Source organism: Schistocerca nitens, chromosome 4, assembly GCF_023898315.1.
Source record: "Schistocerca nitens isolate TAMUIC-IGC-003100 chromosome 4, iqSchNite1.1, whole genome shotgun sequence".
NCBI lineage: Eukaryota > Metazoa > Arthropoda > Insecta > Orthoptera > Acrididae > Schistocerca > Schistocerca nitens.
Genome location: NC_064617.1, coordinates 108,003,144 through 108,019,013, shown reverse-complemented (window position 1 = coordinate 108,019,013; position 15,870 = coordinate 108,003,144). Strand labels below are relative to the sequence as shown.

Genomic DNA, 15,870 nt, shown 5'->3' with positions numbered 1-15,870 from the left:
GGTTTTCTCTCAAAAGAGAATTGTATGAATGATGCAATATATGACGCACTGAGGCACAAATATTAACACAAATAACTAAATTTTCTCACGATATTGCAATAATTGTTATGTTTTGTCACACGATCAGAGTGACCTCACTTTGTACAAACATCTCCCCCCCCCCCCCCCCCAATACACATTCTCTCAGTGTTAGAACAATACATCTCCCTACACCGCCAACGACCTGAAAGTCTTTCTAAAATCTCAATTACTGTCAAATTAGTCAACTTTATCCATACCCATAAAGTTCATTTTCATGGGCCAGATCTACAAACAAACAAGAGAGACTGCGATGGGAACTGGGGTGGCTGTGTTCTATACCAGCCTTTTCATCTGTCCATGTAAGACACATCCCTCAAGACCCAGAAGCCAGGCACCTGCCTTGGTACAGATTTATTGATGACATCTTTGTGGATAGACTCATGGTGAAAATGATGCCTCTGTTTTCTCCAAAAACTTAACTTTTTTCCCCAACTAAGATTCACCTGGTCCTTTTGCTAATCCAAATTCCAATTCCTTGATGTTGATCTCCACTTCACTGAAGTCCACGTCCAAAACACAATGTATTTAAACCAATTACTATGCAACAATATCTACACTTTGACAGCTGCCAACCTTCCACATCAAATTCTTCCTTTCTCTACAGCACAGGCATCTGCGGCAAATGTGTTTGCTCCACCACCAAAGCCATTAACACCTATACCAATAACCTCTTCCAGGTTTTCCTCTTCATGTCCTCCTAAACACACACACACACACACACACACACACACACACACACACACACACACACACACACACACACACACACACACACACACACACTCTCTCTCTCTTTCCTGGATAAAGTAGCTACTGTAGTGTTGCCTTTGTGGTTTTCAGTTGTGCCGGAAAGACCGTGAAGCAGATAGTCTGCAATTAATGTATTAGCATTGTTCAAAAACAAAAATTAATTACAATGTCATAATTAAAATCAATCAACTAATGATTATAATAAATTCTACTTTAACCATCATAGTGTGTGTGAAAATACGGTACTTACAAAGTACTTTAGAATCCAATTTCAAATTTTCTTACACTATTTGGGACAAAATACTGTCCAGCACTTGGAGTATTTGAGAAGTACATTGCTTACTACACTTGTGCTGTAACATGAGATTATCGCTCACCCATCACTACTCCTGGGTTAAACAAACATTTTCAACAGCATGAAAAGTGAGAGAATTAGACGGCGGATAATCCGCAAAGCTGATAATTGACAGTTTACTGTACTATTTATGTTTCTGGACAGTCACTTGACTTATAAAAATGTTTAAAGAAATCTTCCAGTGACTGTACAATCCTCTCTCGTCCTCCCACCTCCCCCCCGGTGTAATGCTGACGTGTTCAATATCAATTTCGCAATTTGAGTATGATAAAACTGGATCAATACAAAATCAAAAAACAAATCAATTGAAATGCAATGCCTATGTATCATAGCTTTTGTTTGGTTTTCTTCATGGTCCTATTTTTGTTTTTCATTTATTTTCCTTACCAATTTTGCATTGTATCTTCTCAGATTTCTCCTCAGATATTTTTGTTTAATTTAGTATATTTATGACGTTCACCTGCTTTTTTTCTTCGTTGATAGTCCTCGGTGTCGACATACTGCATTGTTACACTGGCTGAAAAATTGGGGGTGGAAGTTCAACACTGACTACTGTAAATGATGTAGCCAACAGTTGCACAGATGCGTTCGTTCTTTACTTTCACTGTTCACAACCCCTCCAATCTTACACAGTTATATGGCCAGTTCACTATTGGTAAATGATAAGCCCCATCAATAGCTTGCAGGTAAACATCAACATACTGCTACAATAGTTTGCTGTTGAACATCTATGACAAGTAAATACCTAACCACACGGTTCACTATTTCTGAAATAAATTGAACGGATACTGTCATTGTTTTAAAACACAGCCTATTTATGTTACACTAATTCCACTGTTCAGTTGACACATTACTCTAATTTATACAGACTTCCCGTCTGAAAATCGGCCGTGGACTGACTGTCTCGGGATTAAAAATCGGGCCTTAATATATCCTCACTATAATAGGCACTGAAACTACACATTGTTCGATTTTGAAGTTACAGAAATTACAATTAAAATGTAACTCATTCAATTAAATGAATACATAAAAAATTCTTTCTTTTTAACAGTTACTTCTACCACAAAGGTTAGGTCGAATTATTTGTTTAAATAATTAACATGTATAGTTATACAAACAATACTTTTGACAAACCTGGTAATTATATTGGAATTAATTAAGGGCTGGCTTTGCTAATAGTTTTCGAATGGAGCCAAATAAATACTTTAATAATCCTAGTAGTTCTTCTTCCAAATGTTTATAATTAGTACAGCATTTATATTTGTTTGTAGGTCAATAATAGAATCTACATCATGAAAAAATTACTGAGAACCCTATAACTAAAGATTTGGGATTACAGAAGTGTCCGAATCCACCCGTCTGCTTTGACCCATGATGTCATCAATATGGCGGAAATGGCTATTTTAAGCATCTCCAATATGGCGCTTATGATGTCACTAAATATGCACAGTGACAAACACAAAAATACATATAAATGTGACAATAACATCTCTCTCCAAAAATACAATCAAAAGAACAGTACAATATGGGAAATTGGGGGTTTTAGGGTGGGGACAAGCAAAATATAACAGTAAAAAAGCACAATATGATACCAAACCACACAAAATGACGAAAAAGAAAACAACGTTACCACATTCTACTACACCAACAAAATCTATAGGAATTGGACACTTCCCTTGACCTATATAGGTCAACCATAGGTGAAGATACCAACACCTACAAACTACGAAAATTGGAATCGGACATTTCCCTTGACCTATATAAGCTGGTGATACCAAAACACCAACACCTGCAGCTAAAAACTAAGAAAATTGGAATCGGACATTTCTCTTGACCTATATAGGTCAACCACAGCTGACGATACCAAAACACCAACACCTACAGCTAAAAACTGCGAAATTGGAATCGGACATTCCCCTTGACCACAGCTGGCAATACCACAACACCAATACCTACAACTAAAACAACAAAAATTAGAATCGGTCTTTTCCCTCGACCTATGTAGGTCAACCACAACTATTGATACAAAAAACACCTCAATATAAAAATCAAACATCCCTACATAATTTAAAACACATTCAGTACACCATAAATACACAAAATATGACAATTCAAGAAGAATAAACGCAAAGTAACAATTACTTCACACACACACAATACGACACTTCGCAATCTCAGCGGTCCAAATAACTGGAGGAATTTAATAACAGACAACATGTTCTCCTCAATCTCCAGCCACAATATAGAACTGTTATATTTCATCGTCATATCGATACCTAACAACAGAAGCCACACAATAAATTAAACGTCTTACCGCACCACAGACAGCAAACCAGTAGCACCAAACACATAAACAAAAAAAAATTAATTGTTAACTCACTGGAAAAGCTCCAAACCTTACGTCCCTAACTACAAACACTGCCAATAATTTCACACATCCAACACCAAGGCTCAAATGAACCCAGTGCAACATTTTACACTCAGTACATACAGACACACCAGCAGAGGGCACCATCAAACACAACAAGACGACATCTACAAACACAACCAACTCATAAACTGCATGCCATAATGACGTCACACAGCACAACACCCTTACGTCATGGGTCAAAGCAGACAGGTGGTATCGGACGCTTCCATTGACCCAAAATATTAACTAGGAATAGTCAAAATAAGTTAGGAAATTGATTACATACACAAAACTAAGCACAAAATTGGACCAGGTGCTATATTTCTTAACTGAGGGCCACCCTCTCTCTTTTATGAAAATGCAGATTATACTCATGTATGTTAATGGTAATTAGTCAAAAATGAAAAAATGACTTCAAGGAGGCAGATGGAGAAATAAGAGAGGAAGCAAAGAAATCCCAGCTTTCTTCGTCACATATTCTATTGTTTTTATATAACTCTTTCTTGAAACTCTGGTATTCTCTTTAATTGTTGGTTTGTTTCAGTATAGATTTTCTTTCTTTGTAACTTAAGCGTCTTCTGGTGCTTGCAAATGTATCTGCAGTAAATGATTATTGCTTTCACCTATGACTGCAATAAAGAGCATATTGGTGCATATATTTGATAGATTTCCATGGAATATCTTGTGTTTGGTTTTTAAAACAAGTAGTGATATTCTTTTGGAGATTCCTCCAAGCAGACCTGTAAAGAACCAATGCCTGATGAAGGATGGAAGGTAGACCGTGGTATGAATTTTTCCTTCTTTTCCTGCTGTTGTTTATTTTGTAAGATTTGCGCATAGAGCTTATAAATGTCTATTTTGTTGCATATTTATTTACTGGTTTTGAGGTGTAAACACCTGTGAGTTTTAGGAAAAGATTTGTTATTCCTATTCCCCGTATTTCAGTCATTCACTGAATAATTTTCATTTATTTCAGTATTTAGTATGTCTAAACCTTCAATAAAAGTTAGTAACTCGTTCATGGTTTTCCACCCTCTATACAATATTTCTTGTTGCGTGTTGAATGGTAAACGTCTAATGAGTACTTTTACTAAGTGCATTTCATCTATTGGATCATCTAAGTACTTCCATTTTGTCATATGCCATTCTGTGTACCCCTTTGTGCCCCATGAATTATTGTATGGAGTAAGGTGTAATAACTTTAAGATTCTTTTTTCTTGAAAATTTGATGACCAGTACTTCCTCTTAAAGCTTTCCTCAAATTCTTCTGCATGAGCATTTCCCCATTCTGCAGTGTCTCCCATTAAATATCCTAATGTGAAATCTATTTTCTTTAAGTCATCCCACTTTTTACGTAAAGATCTGGCAAATACTAGTAAAAAATAAATTTGGTATACATCAGTGTCTGGTTTATACTTTGGAAATTGCTTTGCTAAATTAAATCAATTTCCTATATATAAATTCTCTGTTACATGTTTAGTTACTCCTGTCATAGTTTCAGGTTTACAATTTTCTAATTCCTTTTTATTGTCATCTGTTGCTTCCCATATTCTATCTAGTTCTTGTTTACTGCCAATTGTACCTTCCCCAGAAGTGATTTTGTCATTATTTATTTTTGTTTTGTCTTCTACTTCTTGTGGTATGAGTAACTGTAAATGTTTTTTCCAAATGTTTCATAGCATCAGGTGTCCCTATAACAGCATTTTTCTGTATGGACGTAATATGCTTATTTACGTCTGCAATACTAGCTTGTACCGTTTGGAATTGGGAATTCACGTTGTCTACATAGTCAGTCCACTGTCGGATTGTTATTCTATGTACACTTTCTTGTAAATCATCTGTTAACACTTGTTTAACTACTTGTTGTACCTCTACTGGAACCAATTCTTGTAATTCATTTACTTTAGAGTTTATTTCCATTATTTTAATGTTTATATTATTAATTTGTGTTTTAAAGTCAGATTCTAAGTTAGCTGTAACCTCTTGTATTTTATGGCTTATTATGTCATCTATTGATTCAGTAATTCAATTTGCTCCACTTTCCGCCCTTCCTTATCCTTCACTGCTTGTTCTTTAATTATACCTTCTAGTTCTTAACTCCTCATTTTGCATTGCCATCTTTCTTGTGATCAGCATGCACTATTTATTACCAATCGACAATATTAACATTAAACCCTATATTCACAGAACTGTTTCTACTTTTTAAACGTTCATGGCTCACCCTTCTGCGCAACTGGGAACTATGTGCTGGTTGTAGAACAGCCGAAGTCGTAGCTGGGCTGAAGCTGACGTCTGCTCTTGTGCTGTGTGCTGTCACTGACTGGACAACACAGCACCCCGTACTCGTGTAACTGCTCACCACTCAGCATTGATAACTCCCGCCAGATTGATGTCCGCCATATGCGTTACCCAGTTAAAACGAATTTGTTAAGTTTCAAACAAATTCCATGCACTCATTGCTTGTAATATGAACGTGCACTTTCTGCTGCCACTGTCTTCTTCTTTCTTTCTGTTTCAGATTTATGACAGTAAATTATATTTTCCATTCATTATGTGTTTACTATTCTTCCTTAGACAGTTTGTTGAAAAGAAGCTCGTAATTGTTTTTGATTTCTTGTTATGTGCGTTATAAGGCACTGTTGTTGATCACTAGTTGCCAGGGGCAACTTCTGTCTTCTATCCTTTGGAGTCATAATTCTGACTCTAGTAAATTTTCTGTACTTTCTTGCTGGTGCATTCTCCATTCGTGTTTACCATTGTCACCATATGGTGTGTATTTTTCCTTCTTTTCCTGCTGTTGTTTATTTTGTAAGATTTGTGGTGGGTCTTCTACCAAAACTAGCGGGAAGTTGTATCCCTGGCTGATATAACTGGGCAGTATGAAAGTAGTATTACCTTTATCCTCTCTTCTTAGAGTTGTTTTTTGGTGGTCCGGATCCTTCCGTGCCACCTCCCTGTCGATCCAACTGTGGTGAAGATTCCTGGAATGCTTCTGCAAGTTCTCTCTATTGCACTACTAAATAAATAGCCAAACCTCTAACAAACAGGGGTATATTTTGCCCAACATTTTCACTGTTACTTTTCTCAAAGAAACTGCAAAAAGGTGGGAATTTAAGGAGATGGGACCTGGATAAACTGAAAGAACCAGAGGTTGTACAGAGTTTCAGGGAGAGCATAAGGGAACAATTGACAGGAATGGGGGAAAGAAATACAGTAGAAGAAGAATGGGTAGCTCTGAGGGATGAAGTAGTGAAGGCAGCAGAGGATCAAGTAGGTAAAAAGACGAGGGCTAATAGAAATCCTTGGGTAACAGAAGAAATATTGAATTTAATTGATGAAAGGAGAAAATATAAAGATGCAGTAAATGAAGCAGGCAAAAGGGAATACAAACGGCTCAAAAATGAGATCGACAGAAAGTGCAAAATGGCTAAGCAGGGATGGCTAGAGGACAAATGTAAGGATGTAGAGGCTTGTCTCACTAGGGGTAAGATAGATACTGCCTACAGGAAAATTAAAGAGACCTTTGGAGAGAAGAGAACCACTTGTATGAATATCAAGAGCTCAGATGGCAACCCAGTTCTAAGCAAAGAAGGGAAGGCAGAAAGGTGGAAGGAGTATATAGAGGGTTTATACAAGGGCGATGTACTTGAGGACAGTATTATGGAAATGGAAGAGGATGTAGATGAAGATGAAATGGGAGATAAGATACTGCGTGAAGAGTTTGACAGAGCACTGAAAGACCTGAGTCGAAACAAGGCCCTGGGAGTAGACAACATTCCATTAGAACTACTGATGGCCTTGGGAGAGCCAGTCATGACAAAACTCTACCATCTGGTGAGCAAGATGTATGAGACAGGCGAAATACCCACAGACTTCAAGAAGAATATAATAATTCCAATACCAAAGAAAGCAGGTGTTGACAGATGTGAAAATTACCGAACTATCAGTTTAATAAATCACAGCTGCAAAATACTAACGCGAATTCTTTACAGACGAATGGAAAAACTGGTAGAAGCGGACCTCGGGGAAGATCAGTTTGGATTCCGCAGAAATGTTGGAACACGTGAGGCAATACTAACCTTACGACTTACCTTAGAAGAAAGATTAAGAAAAGGCAAACCTACGTTTGTAGCATTTGTAGACTTAGAGAAAGCTTTTGACAACGTTGACTGGAATACTCTCTTTCAAATTCTGAAGGTGGCAGGGGTAAAATACAGGGAGCGAAAGGCTATTTACAATTTGTACAGAAACCAGATGACAGTTATAAGAGTCGAGGGGCATGAAAGGGAAGCAGTGGTTGGGAAAGGAGTGAGACAGGGTTGTAGCCTCTCCCCGATGTTATTCAATCTGTATATTCAGCAAGCAGTAAAGGAAACAAAAGAAAAATTCGGAGTAGGTATTAAAATTCATGGAGAAGAAGTAAAAACTTTGAGGTTCGCCGATGACATTATAATTCTGTCAGAGACAGCAAAGGACTTGGAAGAGCAGTTGAACGGAATGGACAGTGTCTTGAAAGGAGGATATAAGATGAACATCAACAAAAGCAAAACGAGGATAATGGAATGTAGTCAAATTAAATTGGGTGATGCTGAGGGGATTAGATTAGGAAATGAGACACTTAAAGTAGTAAAGGAGTTTTGCTATTTAGGGAGTAAAATAACTGATGATGGTCGAAGTAGAGAGGATATAAAATGTAGACTGGCAATGGCAAGGAAATCGTTTCTGAAGAAGAGAAATTTGTTAACATCGAGTATAGATTTAAGTGTCAGGAAGTCGTTTCTGAAAGTATTTGTATGGAGTGTAGCCATGTATGGAAGTGAAACATGGACGATAACCAGTTTGGACAAGAAGAGAATAGAAGCTTTCGAAATGTGGTGCTACAGAAGAATGCTGAAGATAAGGTGGGTAGATCATGTAACTAATGAGGAGGTATTGAATAGGATTGGGGAGAAGAGAAGTTTGTGGCACAACTTGACTAGAAGAAGGGATCGGTTGGTAGGACATGTTTTGAGGCATCAAGGGATCACAAATTTAGCATTGGAGGGCAGCGTGGAGGGTAAAAATCGTAGAGGGAGACCAAGAGATCAATACACTAAGCAGATTCAGAAGGATGTAGGTTGCAGTAGGTACTGGGAGATGAAGAAGCTTGCACAGGATAGAGTAGCATGGAGAGCTGCATCAAACCAGTCTCAGGACTGAAGACCACAACAACAACAACACTTTTCTCAATACAACTAACAATTGCTATGGTTTACCACTCTCTTGAGTACATTCAAACATCCGTACACGTACACTATAGGAACTGAGAGAAAAACCAGAAAAACAATTATCACTCTCCAATTGTCCATTACGCCCTTGTTGGTGCATCGTCTACCCCATGGCTCTTAGATTCAGGCACTTGTTGTACCATGGCACAAATGACTCCCAGACGACCAGTGGTTGTAATACCATTTTTACTGGTCCCATTCTTGCCGGCTCCATCACTGTTCCACATTCACTGCATACAAGAAAGGAAAACACAAAGTTTCCCTTAATGAGATTTTCACTCTGCAGCGGAGTGTGGGCTGATATGAAACTGACCTGGCAGATTAAAACTGTGTGCCTGACCGAGACTAGAACTCGGGACCTTTGCCTTTTGCGGGCAAGTGCTCTACCATCTGAGCTACCTAAGCATGACTCACGCCCAACCCTCACAACTTTACTTCTGCCAGTATCTCGTCTCCTACCTTCCAAACTTTACAGAAGCTCTCCTGCGAACCTTGCAGAACTAGCACTCCTGAAAGAAAGGATATTGCGGAGACATGGTTTAGCCACAGCCTGGGGGATGTTTCCAGAATGAGATTTTCACTCTGCAGTGGAGTGTGCGCTGATATGAAACTTCCTGGCAGATTAAAACTGTGTGCCCGACCAAGACTCGAACTCAGGACCTTTGCATTTCGCGGGCAAGTGCTCTACCATCTGAGCTACCACGACTCACGCCCGGCCCTCACAGCTTTACTTCTGCCAGTATCTCGTCTCCTACCTTCCAAACTTTACAGAAGCTCTCCTGCGAACCTTTCAGAAGTAGCACTCCTGAAAGAAAGGATACTGTGGAGACATGGCTTAGCCACAGCCTGGGGGATGTTTCGAGAATGAGATTTTTTTCACTCTGCAGCGGAGTGTGTGCTGATATGAAACTTCCTGGCAGATTAAAACTGTGTGCCCAACCGAGACTCGAACTCAGGACCTTTGCCTTTCGCGGCTAAGTGCTCTACCATCTGAGCTACCGAAGCACGACTCACGCCTGGCCCTCACAGCTTTACTTCTGCCAGTATCTCGTCTCCTACCTTCCAAATCTCATTCTGGAAACATCCCCCAGGCTGTGGCTAAGCCATGTCTCTGCAGTATCCTTTCTTTCAGGAGTGCTAGTTCTGCAAGGTTCGCAGGAGAGCTTCTGTAAAGTTTGAAAGGTAGGAGACGAGATACTGGCAGAAGTAAAGCTGTGAGGGCTGGGCGTGAGTCGTGCTTTGGTAGCTCAGATGGTAGAGCATTTGCCCATGAAAGGCAAAGGTCCCGAGTTCGAGTCTCGGTCGGGCACACAGTTATAATCTGCCAGGAAGCTTTCCCATGGTCTTTTGGGATGTTAACAAATATCCCAAAACACTACAACCGTCAACATACCGCACATAAATAGGTCGAAAAACAATTTGTTGTTTGATTACACCATTGACAATAAAGGTTTGGAAGCTCTAGATGCCATGAAATAACTGAGAGAAACCTAAATAGGAACAACCACATAAAACAAGTTGCAGGAACAGCAGGTGCACAAAGTAGTTCTTCCATGAAAGAGGCAGCTCCCAACATCCTTGTTCAATGAATTCTGGACTACCGCTCATCAGTCTTGGACCCTTACCAGGTAAGATTAATATAGGAAATTGAAAAGATCAAAGAGTAATGGTGCATTTTGTCATGAATACTTTTGGTAAGCACAAGAGCCACAGCAGTCCTTGTGATACTTAAAAAGGCAGATGTTACATTTATCTTTATTCAGTCTACTCACGAGCATCTCTTGTCGACAGCTTTCCCATGGTCTGCTGGGATGTTGACAAATATCCCGAAACACTACAACAGTCAACATACCGCACATAAATAGGCCGAAAAACAATTTGTTGTTTGATTACACCATTGACTGTGCATGTGGATGGTTTTGTTGATAGAATTGTGAGTGTACACTCCAAAAAGAGTCAGGCAATATGCATGATGGGGAAATTATAGAAATTTGAGTTCATATGGTGGCTTACTGAAAGTCATTCTTCACACATACTATTTGAGACTGAAAGTGGAAAGGGGATTTAATGTACCGAAGTAGTTGGATATGTCTCATGGCCTAAGACCATTGCCCCAAGTTCTCTCAGTTCACCAGCCCAGTAGGTATGACGATGGCTCTTTATATCATACCTCAAGTCAAACAAAATCAATGGGTGAGGGAGGGAGGGAGGGAGAGAGAGGGGGGGGGGGAGAGAGAGAGAGAGGTGGGGGGGAGGGGGGCGGGGAAGGAGAAAGTACTGTTGTCCTCAACTTGGTTAGCTTGAACACCAGAAGTAGACATGACATGTCCTTGCTTTCCTCTGAGGTGTGACCTGACTTGTCCAGCCAGTTAAAGGGGCCTATAACATAAAGTGGATTCCAAGACACGATACAACTTTTTTTCATACATACAAGTCAATTCCAGAGGTGAAATACGTGCCACTTATATAAGAATGCCCATAATCAACAATAAAAAATTTAGAAACCAAGTTACAATGATAGTACATTGTCGTAATGGTAATTTATTTGAAAATTATTAGTTGTACTACAAAAATAAATATTTGACATCATTTAACTTTATGTAATCATAATATCACATTACACATCACAGAAGTGTGTTTACATGTTCTTTTTGTATGGGGACAGCAACGACAAACATAACTGAACTTCATACTTTGCCTGCAAACAAATAGTCAAATATATTGAGAACTGATGAATTATTATGTTGATATTTATCCTCACTGGCACCAGAGCTTTTATTAACAACATCAAATTTGGTTTTACCATTCTTTAATATTTTCTCAGCTTCCAAATTTATTTGGAACAAGAGTTTCTGTTTCTCTAGTAAAGGGACCTGAAGATTATAATCATTAATTTTCTTATTCAATCTTTTGACACTCTGCTCCTGGTCACAGACTGCCTGTTTCCACACACGTACTTCATCAGCTGTAAGTGGTTCTGTTCCAAGAGTTGACCGTACTTCTGAAAGTTTGCTGCGAATTTCTGCGGCATCAATTTTAATTTCCTTTTGTAGTGTAATCCATTCTGGCACATAGCCATTATCTATCATTACCTACCAGACATAAGAAAAAGTAAATAATTATTGTTATTCAGCTTGAGAGCTCTAATAATTCTTGTTCTTAGGTATTAAATAAATAATATTACCTGTCAACAGTTACCAAACACGAAGTAGATATGGCAAAGCATGGATAGTCACAATATAATGCACCTGCAGTTTGAGCTTAGATAAGAATTTGTTACATCCGCTTCGTAAGGTTCACCTGTCAAGTTTGTGAATGAATTTCTCACAATCTTTATATCATTTCATTTTCCTGGAGGAGATGTATGAGATTTATCTTTGCAAAAATCCTTTCAGCCTAAAGATTTGTGATTCATGGAACACAGATTTTCAGAATAAAGTAAGAACATGATACTGCACCAGATGTACTTAAAAAAAAAATCATGTTATGCCATCTAACACCAAAATTTACCAAATGCTGATATTCCAATTGCTGATGCTGATGCTAATGTAGGCATAGGTTTGCAAAAGTTAAAAAAAAATTATTTTCTCTGATTTAGTATATGTAATTGATTGTATGGTTATAATAGAGGGAAACATTCCACGTAGGAAAAATATATCTAAAAACAAAGATGATGTGACTTACCAAATGAAAGTGCTGGCAGGTCGACAGACACACAAACAAACACAAACATACACACAAAATTCTAGCTTTCGCAACAAACTGTTGCCTCATCAGGAAAGAGGGAAGGAGAGGGAAAGACGAAAGGATGTGGGTTTTAAGGGAGAGGGTAAGGAGTCATTCCGAATCCCGGGAGCGGAAAGACTTACCTTAGGGGGAAAAAAGGACGGGTATACACTCGCACACACACACATATCCATCGGATATGTGTGTGTGTGCGAGTGTATACCCGTCCTTTTTTCCCCCTAAGGTAAGTCTTTCCGCTCCCGGATATGTGTGTGTGTGCGAGTGTATACCCGTCCTTTTTTCCCCCTAAGGTAAGTCTTTCTGCTCCCGGGATTCGGAATGACTCCTTACCCTCTCCCTTAAAACCCACATCCTTTCGTCTTTCCCTCTCCTTCCCTCTTTCCTGATGAGGCAACAGTTTGTTGCGAAAGTTTGAATTTTGTGTGTGTGTTTGTGTTTGTTTGTGTGTCTGTCGACCTGCCAGCACTTTCATTTGGTAAGTCACATCATCTTTGTTTTTAGATATAATTGATTGTATGCTTTCATTTAACTTGCATTTACATAAAAGAAGATGTAAATGCTAGATCAGATCCAAGACTGACAATGTGAATCAGTAGAATGAACTGATATGATAAACAGGAAAGAAAGTCCAGTTTCAGATTTAGAAGAAAATGATGGACTTAGTGGTGCATACTGGGCTCATGAGCTCTGGGAATTATGATGAATATGCTTGAAGTAATAATTTCACACTTAACTTATATAGTTGTTTCAAATAACGCTGGATTAATTAGAAAAAAAACTTGTCAAATAAATATTCATTTAAGACAACTTAGTTCTTTTAATTAGTATAACAAAAAAGGTCATTTATACAGGATGAAAATAGTGATGGCACGTCATTAGTAATTTGCACGTAGGTAAATGATGATCAATTCTCTGTCCTTATGAAGCTACATAACATTATCAACTGATTCCCATTAATTGATCCTTAAAACTGGAAGTAGCTGCACAGTATGGCATAGGACAGTGCAGAATAATCTGCATAACCAAGCTCCACTGTACACCAAAATAATGTGATTGAATGGACACACAACATGTGACTAGACGTAACAAAATAAACTGCATATTTCTCATAATTCTTACAAATCCAGACCATGGATCGACACTGGCTGGGTTAGAAGTATCTGTGGTGATCGTTACATTTTAACTCAGAAATTTTGGATATTACATTTCACATTAGAAACAGAATTTATTTTAAGTATCAAAGGTGAGTATCTTTTACTACACTTTGTTCTGAAAAAATATGACCAGATCTGGTCAACAAAAATTAAATTTCATTTTTTTTACTCAACAGTTTTGAAACAGAAAGAAAATTAAGAGAAATATGACCAGAAATGATCATAAACATGTTTATGTATTACTTCACTCTAATCTCATCAGAGAATGAAGAAATAAAAGAACAGAAGACTTAAGACTTTGATCGGCTGACCTCATTGAGGATTTCCACATTGAAACTGGTAGCAGTGACCATGTGGCAGTTGTAGCAAAAATGATTATGAAAGTACAAAGGGAAACTAAAACAAGTATAAGGTTTTTAATGTGTTCAACAACCTAGATAAAGAGGCAGTAGTGTTACGTTTGAATAAAGGACATGAAACATTTTGCTATGGGGAGGAGCGTGTACAACAAGCTGTTCCAACCGAGCTCCAGGGAGCCGGAGCACTCACTGCGGCAGCTCGGAGCCTGCGTGGAGGGGGAAAGCAAACTCACTGCCCCCTGGCCGCATGCAGCCGCAACTGATGCAATAATCCGTGTTCAATGACAGCTATGACTAGCCGCGGGAGCCCTGTACCTCTATTGGAGGATACCTTTCTACTCACTGAGAGGGATGGTCATCCACAGTGTCTTGTATGTCATAAAGTATTTAATTCTGCAAAGAGGTACAATATACAGTGACATTATACACGTATTCACGCAGTGCACTACGATCAAGTAGAAGGCGTTGCTCGCAGAGAACAGGTAGCCAAGCTTAAGAACAACATACCAGGAGACATAAGTTTAAAAACGGTTTCGTAATACGGAGGGTATCAAAACATGCAACATAGTTCGTCTTCTGTAATGCGTTTATAGTTTTCAGGTGAATGAGAACGCAGAAAACACTACTGAATCTGCAATTCGAGCAAGTTACAGGGTTGCTCACATCACTGCGACAAGTGGCAAGCCGTTTTCGGTGGGACCACTCATAAAATATCGTGCATGGTAGTAGTTGCAGAATGTTTGTTTCCAAGGGAGGTGCAGGCAATTGAAGGGGTTTGCCTGTCGAAGCAAACAATGCCTCAGCGAATCCTAGACATGGCAGCAGATTTAGAGTCACAGCTCAGGAAAAAGGCGGAGAGCTTTGTTGCATTTTCGCTAGCGCTTGTCAAAAGTACCGACATATTGGACTGTGCTTAGCTTGCAGTCTTTGTGCATGGTGTCGACATGGAGCTGCAAGTAACTGGAAGAACTCTTGGATGTGATACCACTCAATTACACCACAACAGGATGTGACATTTTTGGAGCTGTTTGTGAATCAGTGGACAAGATGAATTTGCCGTAGGATAAGCTCCATTCTGTAGCGACAGATGGTGCACCACAAATGATCGGGCGTCACCAAGGTTTTGCTTCTCATTTGAAAAATAAACTCAGGGACGAATTCGGGAAAGACATTTTGACTCTTCATTGTTTTATTCACCAAGAGGCACTGTGTGCAGAAACAGTAGAGCTAGGTGGCGTAATGAAAAATGTCGTGAAGTGTGTGAATTTTGTGCGGCGTCATGGTATGAATCATCGCCAATTCAAAGGATTCCTGAAAGATATGGAAGCAGAGTATGGGGATATACCTTACCACAGTACAGTTCGTTGGCTGAGTAGGGGAAAAGTTCTTGATGTTTTCTTTGCCATTCGCGAGGAAATATCCCTTTTTCTCGAAATGAAAGGAGAAGAAATGCGTTGTCTGAAAGATATAAAATGGATATCAGACCTGGCGTTCCTAGCTGACATAACTATGCATCTGAATAATTTAAATCTGTCATTGCAGGGCAAAGGGCAGCTAATCATTGACATACACGACCAGATCAAAGCATTCATGGAAAAGTTACGTTTATTTGAGAGGCAGATGAGTAATGGACATTTAACATTTTTCAATCATCTTGCTTCTTTAAAACTACCTGAAGGTACTACTTTAGGTAATTACCAAGCAAAGTTAAAGCAGCTCATCATGTCGTTTGAAACACGATTCCAAG

At 38.9% G+C, this 15,870-nt stretch overlaps 1 protein-coding gene across 1 annotated transcript in view; it reads right to left on the bottom strand.

Annotated features, from left to right (window-relative positions):
• Window positions 1-11,410: 11,410 nt before the first annotated feature.
• The window catches only part of LOC126251473 (dnaJ homolog subfamily C member 28), a 73,981-nt gene continuing 69,521 nt past the window's right edge, over window positions 11,411-15,870 (bottom strand). The window contains exon 6 of the mRNA XM_049951913.1: window positions 11,411-11,955. Coding sequence (XP_049807870.1) covers window positions 11,551-11,955 — 405 coding nt within the window. The 3' untranslated portion in view covers window positions 11,411-11,550. The remainder of the gene's footprint in view (window positions 11,956-15,870) is intronic.